Below are 9,975 nucleotides of genomic sequence, written 5' to 3'. Positions count from 1 at the left end.
AAGGAGATCAGGGAAAAATTCAACTTAAATTGGAATCTAAAGTGACTAGTGACTAGACACGTATCAGGACTGTATTGGGCAAATTATGATAAGATTAACCAATAATTATTAAAAGACATACATCGTTGGTCCAACCTAACACTGGATTTTAGCTCTAAGATTGAATTAGTAAGAATGAATGTATTACCCAGACTTCCAAGCATTGCCAATAGAGATACCTCAAACACAATTTACATCATGGGACAGGATGATCTCTATATTCATATGGGGGGGGGGGGGGGGGGGGGAGAGGCCTAGAGTGAGATTCAGAACTCTCCAGTTAAAGAGGGAGAAGGGGGGCTTGAGTCTGCCGAACCTGAAAGAATACTTCCACGCGGCCCAGTTGAAATATGTAAATTGTTGGTGTAAACCGGATTATGGAGCAAAATGGAAAGAAATGGAAAAATCATTTGGAATGTGCCCGATACAGAGTATCATAGGAAATAGGGAAACATTTAAGAAGGTTAGGAATCAAATGGATTTGATCACAAAATGTACCCTGGAATTATGGTTCTGAATACTCAGACACAACAAGGCGGACAATGACGCAAATGTATTGAAATGGGCTTTTGATAGCAATTTTAAACCAGCTGGGCGCGGTGGGGGATTCGGACAGTGGGCGGATAAAGGCATCACGGCATGGTGCCCGCTGGTGGATAAGGGGAAGGTAGTGAGTTTTCAGGACTTGAAAACTACACATGACCTGGATTGGCGGGAATTCTACAAATATCTTCAGATGCGGGATTATTATGAGAAACGGATTGGACAGGAACTCTCCCTAGAAGTGAATGAAGTGGTACAAGTTATGATTGATGCTTGTAAAGGGAAGCGGGTCAGGGCTATAACTATATTGTACAAGGCATTGATGAGTGGCAAAATCACAACAGGGTATATAAAAGAAAAATGAGAAATGGAATTTGGTATGGAAATATCTGAAGATGATTGGGATAATATGTGGAAAAAACTTCAGGCATCAACCTGTTCACGAGCGAGGAGAGAGTTGTCCTGGAAAAATCTGGTACGGTTCTTTATCACGCCCAAAATATCAAATAACTATTCTGATACAAGGAAGCCATGTTGGAGGAATTGTGGGTTATCTGAGGCTAACCATGCCTCTATATATATATCTATATATACTGTATATCTATATACCTCTATATTCTGGAATTGCCACAAAATAACAGGGTTTTGGGGAATGATACATGGGTTAACACAAGAAATTCTGGGTTACAGAATTTCCTATGAACCACAAGCTGTAACTACACAGAGAATGAGATACAGGCTGGGGACTCTTATCTATTTAAGATACTCATGGTTGCTGGGAAAAAGGCTATCACTAGGAAATGGGGTACGGTAGTCTTACCTACTCAGGCCCATTGGGTAGACACAGTGGGGGAAATTCTTGTTATGGAAAGACTGACTCACAGGTTATGACATTTAGGACCACAGATGGACAGCAAATGGATGAAGTGGACTTTATGGCAATTGACACAGACTTGAGACATGACAGCAGTAGCTTTTTCTTTTCTTTTTAATGTTTTTTCTTTTGGTGGTTGTTGTTGATGATGACTTGTTGTATTATTGTTCTTATTGTTGAATAAAAAGAAAATTGCAACCAAAAAAAGAAGTATTTTTAGCACTTTATTTATCTATTTTTAAAAAAGTATCCGAGCAGGAAAAGACAGGGCTTTGGTCCACCTTTCACCAGCCGCTGTCACAAATTCATCATTTGAAAATGGCGTCAAAGCGTTACAATGTGGTTTTGAATCCCACGTTAAAACCGTAAACCGCTGTTAAATCTGGGGACGGTTTAACGGTATCAAAAATAGGAAACCGCCCCGACCCTGTACCTTGATGGCTTATTCACTCTGCTAGAATGGCTTTCAGAATCACTAACATCAGGATCATAGTACTAATCCAAGGTGAATGAATGTGTGTTCTTTTCCTGTTCTCCAGACTACACTGACCTGGCTATGAGCACAGTGAAACAGACTCAGGCCATTCCATTCTCTGGACCCTACTCTCTGCTCGTCTGCCAACTCAGGAACCTCACAGGTATTGTGGAAAGGGCTGCTCTCTGTTTGTGTGTGGAAGCACTTCATGTATAACTGATGTATGTCCTTCCTGCTTGATGGTTTATATGTATTTATTTGTCAGGGACCATGCACAAGAGATGCACAATAAGATCACATTTTATACAACAACACATAGGTTTGAATTATTCTTTGTTTGATGTTGTATGTTGTCTGTCTGTCTCTCCTCTCCTAGGGGATGTGGAGGAGCTGGACACCACAGAGAAGTCCACCCTGAAGATCTTCAAGAACATCACTCTGGTACACGAGGTCGGCATGGTGCTGCTGGAGGTGAGACGGCAGTCCAGTCCAGTCCAGTCCAGTCCAGTCCAGTCCAGTCCAGTCCAGTCCAGTCCAGTAAAACGGCTCTGTATTGTCTATTCTGTCTGCCCTCCACTAGTGGCTCGCCAACCCGTTGAACGACATGTACGCTGACGCCGTCACCACGGTGGTGCTGGAGGTCCAGTCAAATCCCAGAGCTCAGAAAGGTTGGCCCGTTATCATTGACTTGAATAAGCCGCTTTTTTTGGACGCTCTCTTTGCAATCTTTTGAGACTGTTAGCAAGATATATAATAAATAAATAATAAAATACTTTTAGTTGCTCAGGTAAGACGGCACCTGGTTAATTAAGAAGGCACCTATTAGTGTGTTCCGATGAATGCTGACTGAAACTGTTTAATCATTATAATAATCTATAATCATTGACAGCTATGGAGACTCAGAGTACAGCAGTGGACATGGATGTTTACCAGGCCAGGTTGGAAGTCATGTTGCAGTAAGTACAAGTTCTATCTAGTACTTCAACGATAATAATAATAATAATAATAACTTTAATTTATATAGTGCCTTTCAAAAACCAAAGGACGCTTTACAAGGGAATGAACGGACAGACAAAACAGAAAACAAACAAAGCAAAAACTGAAACAATGACTAGGGGCCAAAGGCCTTGGAGAACAGATGTGTTCGATAACAAATAAAGGAAATCAAAGTTAGTAATCTGTGTGAATTCCACAGGGACATGTTCGGAGAGGACTGTGTGGATTTACAAGACGGTAGAAATCTCACTGTGACAGTGGACGGGAAGACTGCACTTATTTGCTTGGAGACAAGAGTAAGTAACGGCAACTTCTACAGTAAATGACGCATTGATATCAATTAGAAATAGCCCTAAATAGTTTTTTGCATTTGCTTGTGACAAGGCACTGTGATTACCATACCATACCATACGTTCAATGCATTTCTATGACATGCAATAGATAAAGCTATAGGTGCTGCTTCCCTTCAGAATCGCTTGTATTTAAGTACACAAGAGTAAAATTCTTTGGTTTTGATTTCTCAACATTGACATTGCCGCATTCAGATGCAAAAACACAATAATAATAATAAGTAAAACAAGTAACGCTACATTGATAAAGTAATAAAGTGGTGGTTTTACAGTGGCTTCAATAGTGCAAAAATGCTGTCCAAGGTACGGTGATATGAAATGCAATATAATACAAGACAGTACAGTAGTAAATGAGTCCAATGGTGTTCAATAATTCAGTAGTGTGCAGTAGTTATAATACTGTAACATGTTCATGTAGTTCCAGTATGTTAGCTTTGCTAACAGGCTATATCTCCTCTCTCCCCCACACAAGACTGTGTCTTATGAAGATGACAGCACAGAAGACGAGTCTCTGAAGGAGATGGTGGAGCTGGCTGTGCAGCGTCTATACGACGCCTTCAACCCCATCATATGAGGGGTCATACACTTCAACCATCATATGAGGGGTCATACACTTCAACCATCATATGAGGGGTCATACACTTCAACCATCATATGAGGGGTCATACACTCCAACCATCATATGAGGGGTCATACACTTCAACCATCATATGAGGGGTCATACACTTCAACCATCATATGAGGGGTCATACACTTCAACCATCATATGAGGGGTCATACACTTCAACCATCATATGAAGGGTCATACACTTCAACCAAGGTCAGGGGATGGGGGTCATTCTGCAGCTACCTGGGTGGTGATACAGGCTGGAACAAACCACATGCCACCTGGATGAATATAGACTCAAGAGTGAAGAGAAGCTGACAGAATCAGCTGCTTTGTCATCAGATGGATGGACTATGCCCACTACTGTAGATCATGGGTTCTCAAATGCACTGATCTGTCTGGACATTTTGTACTTTTTAATTGTTTGTATCTAGATTTGTTTGTATAGATTGTATATGTCAATGTATGTGTAATGGAAAATGTAGTTCTTTACTGGTTTTCTAATTTCAAGTAGGTTTCTATTGATCATCATGCTATCAAGAGCCTTAGTGGTCAGAGGTGTTTGGAATGTTTTAGTGTGTTTATTTTAACTCTGTAATATGCCAGTTTTCTTTTTGTTACCAATCATAGCAGCTGATATGGAAAAATGTAAATGAAAAATATACATAATAAATGGCATTTGATTCAACAAATAAGTAATAAACATCAGTAAAGAATATTTACATTTCATGACTCCTCAAACACACAATAGGGTGTAACTGCAGACGGAAGTTGCAGTATCCGTTCACACACTGTAGGTGGCGCAATTACACTCTTGCGAAATTTACTGAACCGACTATTGCCGAACTAGTGAAGTATATCTGTTAGCCAGCAATGTCCAAACTAAAGAGCGTTATATGGCCTCAAGTGATCTTATTTGGCGATTCGATCACTCAGGTAAATCCCAAAATATATAGCTAATGAACGCTGTACAATTCATTGACATGGTATGCTTTCTTGACTACATGCTTTCATCATGCCTATAGAGCTACAGCTAGCATAGCTGCATTGGCTAGCTTGTCATGACAGACTGTCATCTCGTTTGTTTCTGATTCTTCAAGTTTTCATTCCAACCCAATGGATGGGGCTCCGAAATCGCCAATAAACTTGCCAGGTGAGTCCTTTCTAATACAGTTGCATGGAATCGATAAACAGTAGCTACGTTTGTATAGGATAGTTGATGAAATGGCCAATGAATGTAAATGGAACTGTGTCGACTACCAGGAAATGCGACGTTGTGAACAGAGGGTTCTCAGGCTACAACTCCAGGTGGGCAAAGATGATCCTGCCTCGCATCATCACCAACCACAACCACATCGCAGCTGTGACCGTCTTCTTTGGAGCCAACGACTGCTCCCTTGAAGGCAAGTCGTGACGTTAGAATGATAAGGTTCTATCTCAATTTTTGGTCAAAATTGAGTTTTTTTACATAATCTGATTCATTAGGTGTTTATTAATGCCTGTGTGGTGTTTTTTTTTTTTTTTAATGTAGACATTTTTAGTTAGTAATTAATAAAATACAAAGATTCCATCTCACAAAACATAATGGAATGTCAAAACTTTGATGCTCAATATCTCTGAACTACCCTAAACCTTATAATTCTAAGCCCACGAAGTGCAACCTGTCAGTGGTCTGTCATTCTAATAGGGTCAGGGTCTGGTCCTTTCCAGATTACAAAGTAATATGAAAGTGTAGATTGTATGCTTTCAAATGATGTGTCATACATTGAAATCTGAAAATAGTTGAAGAATATATGCTTATTTGAATGTTGGTACATCTCAAACTAAATAGCTGAGAAATGCTTTCTGAATCAAAACACATGCAAAACAGCTGCTAGTAGGCTAGTGCTAGAAAGGAACATCGCTACAAACATCTAACTGCATGCATAGCACATCACAACATGCTGATAGAACACCAACATGCTAAAAACACATAACTACACATAACTAGATGATCACTCAGTCCTTGCTTTTGAACACGTCCTAAAACGTAAGTTTGTTTACAAGCCATGTATCACTAACCCAGTAGCCTAGGACAGATGAGACAGTGAATCCAACTCACAAATTATAAGTATTTAGTGATCCTAAAACTGTTGTTTGTTATATCTTCAACACTAACTTTCTTAATATGCAAAAAAGCGGATACTGCATCTCTCTGAGAAGGGGAAAATATGATTATCATATACTATATTTTTATTTTGTTTTCTTGTGTCTTTTTTGGTATGATTTTAGATAAGAACCCACAGCAGTACGTGCCGCTGCAGGAGTACTCAGAGAACTTGAAGGACATCGTCAAACACCTGTCGTCTGTGGGCGTGTCTGCAGACAAAGTCATCTTCATCACCCCCCCTCCTCTCAACGAGCCAGCCTGGGAGAAAGAGTGCTACTTGAAAGGTCAAACACAAAAACACAAACACACTCATTCTCTCTCTCTCTCTCTCTCTCTCTCTCTCTCTCTCTCTCTCTCTCTCTCTCTCTCTCTCTCTCTCTCTCTCTCTCTCTCTCCCCCTCTCTCCCTCTCTCCCTCTCTCCCTCTCTCCCTCCCGTCTAATGTGGACGATGGACTACTATTGTGTGTGGTGCTGTAGTTACAAAGGGCTTATGTGTGCCACACTCACTGTCTCTCACTGTATGTCACATTATAGTTTATTATTATGGTTCATCATACAACAGTTAGTTCGACCAAGTCGTTTGATTGGACAAGAGGCATTCCATGAGTGCTGATATACAGTATAACAGCACCGGGACTTTTAATTATGTATCACTCCGCCGCACAGGTGTTCTATTAAATGACCGTTAATACAAAGTAGCTAGCCTGCGGATGTTTGTGTTCGGGTTACTAGGCAACAGTCCAGTTGTGTCCGAGTACCGAAGACGATCACAGCCGCTGATATTCAGTATAACAGCACGACCTTGAGTGTGATATTGCTTCATTATTATGGTTCATTATTATGGTTCATTATTATGGTGTTAAAGCTATAAACAGGGTTCCACGCTGGTCTTAAAAAGCCTTAAAGTCTAAAATCCAGCAACCCTAATGTATAAGGCCTAAAAAGGTCCCAAATGTCAGCTATTTGGTCTAAAAATGAGGTGCTAAGTCTTAAAAAAGAGATCCTGCAAGGAAATCAGTCCGACCACATCTATTTAAAAATTAATCAAGCTGGAACCATAAAAAAGCCAATTCGCTTCCCTTTTTTGTCTGTATGGCAGTGAAATCCCTAATTTCATCATCTCGAGGATGACAAAAAGCTATCATATGGTGTCGCGAATAGGTAAAAAAAAGAGGTCTTAAAAGGTCTTCAATTTGACGTGTTGAATCTTGTAGGAACCCTGTATAAAGGGTTTTGTGTCTCTTTTCCCTCCCGTGTTTCCTCGGTCCTTACAGGTGTTCCTCTGAACCGTCTCAACGCGGATGCAGGGCAGTACGCCCAGAGCTGTGTGCAGACTGCTAGGCAGTGCGGGGCGGATGTGCTGGACCTCTGGACCCTCATGCTGACAGACGGACAGGTGGGATTTCCCCTTGCAGATACTGCAAGTGTAGCAGTGTTCCCTTAGATTATGCACACAGGGAATTCCTTTTGAAATGCTAGAGTATGTGTAATTTGTGTAATTGGGTTATTCTGTTATCTGTTGTCGTAAACACTTTTTCATCTAGCCTGTACAGTAAATACAGTGCCCTCCACCATTATTGGCACCCCTGGTAAAGATCAGTAAAAAGGGTTTAATTATTTCGAATAAAACCATGTGTGCCACAATTATTGGCACCCCTGCATTTAATACTTTGTACAACCTCCCTTTGCCAATAAAACCAGAATTGGGTCTTCTCCTGTAACATCTAATAAGGTTGGAGAACACAGAGCAAGGGATCTGAGACTTCCTCTGTACAGAACCTCTCCAGATCATCCAGGGTCCTCCTCTTCAGCTCAGCCCACAGGTTCTCAACGGGGGTTGAGGTCAGGGGACTGAGATGGCTATGGCAGAAGCTTGGTTTTGTGTTCAGTGAACCATTTTGGAATGGAATGGAATGGACTTTATTTGTCATTGCTACAGTACAGGTACAGGCTTTTTGTGTTGATTTGGACATATGTTTTGGATCACTGTCCTGCTGGAAAGTCCAATGACGACCCAGTTTTAGTTTCCTGGCAGAGGCAGCCAGATTCAGATTTAAAATGTCCTGGTATTTCATGGAGTTCATGATGTACCCTATGTACCCTAACAAGGTTCCCAGGGCCTTTGGAGGGAAAAAGCCCCACAACATCACGGAACCTCCATCATACTTAACAGTGTTATCAGGTTCTTTTTGGTATAGCGGCGGCTGTGGCGCAGTTCGAGCCCCGGCTGGCCACATGTTTAAGTGTCCTTGGGCAAGACACTGAACCCCAAATTGCTCCCAGTGAGCGGGCCGGCGCCTTGCATGGTAGCTTGCCGCCATTGGTGTGTGAATGTGTGTGTGTGTGAATGGGTGAATGAGAGGCCGTTGTAAAGCGCTTTGGATAAAGGCGCTATATAAGTGCAGTCCATTTATGTATAGCCATCCTTCTTTTTACGCCAAACCCACCTTGAGTGTTTGTTGCCAAAAAGCTCCATTTTGGTTTCATCTGACCATAGAACACGGTTCCAGTAGCGTTGAGCATACCCCAGGCACATACTGTTGTGTTGAAATGACAGGAAAGACTTTTTTCGGCCATGTAGGCCTGTAACAATTAGGAAATAGTTGTCTAATGGCAATCTCGACTGTGCTCCAACACACCAGCTAGCTGGCTACCAACAAAGAACTTTGTGTTATTGATTGATTGATTGAAAACTTTATTAGAAGATTTGCAGAAGTAGGTACATGACAGTACATATTACATACAAGGTCAACTAACAGGATAAAAACCCAAGAAAGCCACTGGCTTATTTCAATTGGGGTCCTTGATTAGCGACCCTGATAGAACATGAACATGCTAAAAGACTGTCTGGTGTTTGGAACTGTCTGCTACAGTGTTTGTCATTATCTGAATCTCTCCATCTCTCTGCAGGACATGACAGCCTACCTCTCAGATGGCCTGCATCTCTCTGAGAAGGGGAATCAGTTTGTGTCACAGCACCTGTGGAGGTTGCTGGAGAGCCGTGTGGCTGGCCTGCCCCCGATCCTGCCCTACTGGGGAGACGTAGACCCCCAAAACCCTGAGAACAGTCTACTGTGTGACTGACAGCCCACTGGACCAATGAGAGGAGCCTCGTTGCCTTGTTCCCTGTACCCCAGACTCAATGAGAGCAATGGCAGTATTAGTTATCATTCACTAGTGCTAAATGGGGACAAAAACAGCCAATGATAACACGGTTCTGTGTTGCTTGTCAGCCAGCACTTTGCAGTGTGTTGTTAGCAACAAGCCAGTCACTTATATGTACAGAAGTATATAGTATAGTGTCACAACAAGGTGTAGTTTCATAATGAATGGTTCAGCACGTTCTGCAATTACCATGATGTACAGTAAATGATTGCTTGAATAATATGATCTGTGTTTGAAATGTACAAATAAGTTATAGATTTTTGGAATTATTGGTGTTTTCATTGCAAGCACTGAAAGACAAAGACTTGTTTACACATTTATTAGCAGAGGCGTTCATTAATACAGATCGTTGAGTACACCCTGAATTTGAACCAGGACATGGAACTCACTGAGCTCCTACTATGACACAGACATGAACACCTGTCATCAGACCAGGGGCCTCATTTATATAAAAAAAAGTACTTGAACGTCATCTTTGACTTGCACGTAAGCATATTTTTCTAAACGGACGTAAGCATTATTTATAAAACGAGCTGAGCTCGTTTAAAATTGCGTACGTACTAAAGTCTATAAATACCAAATATACTTGAGAATGAGCTTTGTATTTACGCCCTGTGATAGCGGCTCAATTATAGCGGCTGAATTAAGCCAAGTGAGCGGGAGAGGGCAGAGAAGGGTGGCTTCTCGGTAAGTTGCATTTGTAATGTTTGATCATGTCAACCAGTACTCAAGTTGTAAAAGAAAATCAGGGGGGGGGGGGGTGGATTTTATGAGGA

At 41.4% G+C, this 9,975-nt stretch overlaps 2 protein-coding genes across 2 annotated transcripts in view; both read left to right on the top strand.

The window, feature by feature from the left end:
* LOC308172629 (cleavage and polyadenylation specificity factor subunit 3) overlaps positions 1-3,969 on the top strand; it is a gene marked incomplete at its 5' end in the record, with an annotated part of 12,428 nt that extends 8,459 nt beyond the window's left edge. Inside the window, 6 exons of the mRNA XM_080547552.1 lie at positions 1,996-2,094; positions 2,308-2,402; positions 2,512-2,599; positions 2,821-2,887; positions 3,127-3,223; positions 3,750-3,969. Coding sequence (XP_080403678.1) covers positions 1,996-2,094; positions 2,308-2,402; positions 2,512-2,599; positions 2,821-2,887; positions 3,127-3,223; positions 3,750-3,851 — 548 coding nt within the window. The 3' untranslated portion in view covers positions 3,852-3,969. The remainder of the gene's footprint in view (positions 1-1,995; positions 2,095-2,307; positions 2,403-2,511; positions 2,600-2,820; positions 2,888-3,126; positions 3,224-3,749) is intronic.
* A 750-nt stretch (positions 3,970-4,719) lies between these two features.
* Positions 4,720-9,332, top strand: iah1 (isoamyl acetate hydrolyzing esterase 1 (putative)). Its single transcript, XM_080547597.1, has 6 exons — positions 4,720-4,820; positions 4,985-5,037; positions 5,148-5,287; positions 6,156-6,317; positions 7,309-7,430; positions 8,945-9,332. Exons 1-6 carry the CDS (start codon positions 4,758-4,760, stop codon positions 9,116-9,118), a joined length of 714 nt encoding a protein of 237 aa, XP_080403723.1. The 5' UTR covers positions 4,720-4,757; the 3' UTR covers positions 9,119-9,332.
* The last annotated feature ends 643 nt before the right edge of the window (positions 9,333-9,975 follow it).

Source organism: Nansenia antarctica (assembly GCF_963989245.1).
Source record: "Nansenia antarctica genome assembly, chromosome: 1".
Classification (NCBI taxonomy): Eukaryota; Metazoa; Chordata; class Actinopteri; order Argentiniformes; family Microstomatidae; genus Nansenia; species Nansenia antarctica.
The sequence above is the reverse complement of the archived record's forward strand: the minus strand, read 5'-3'. Positions and strand labels throughout refer to the sequence as shown.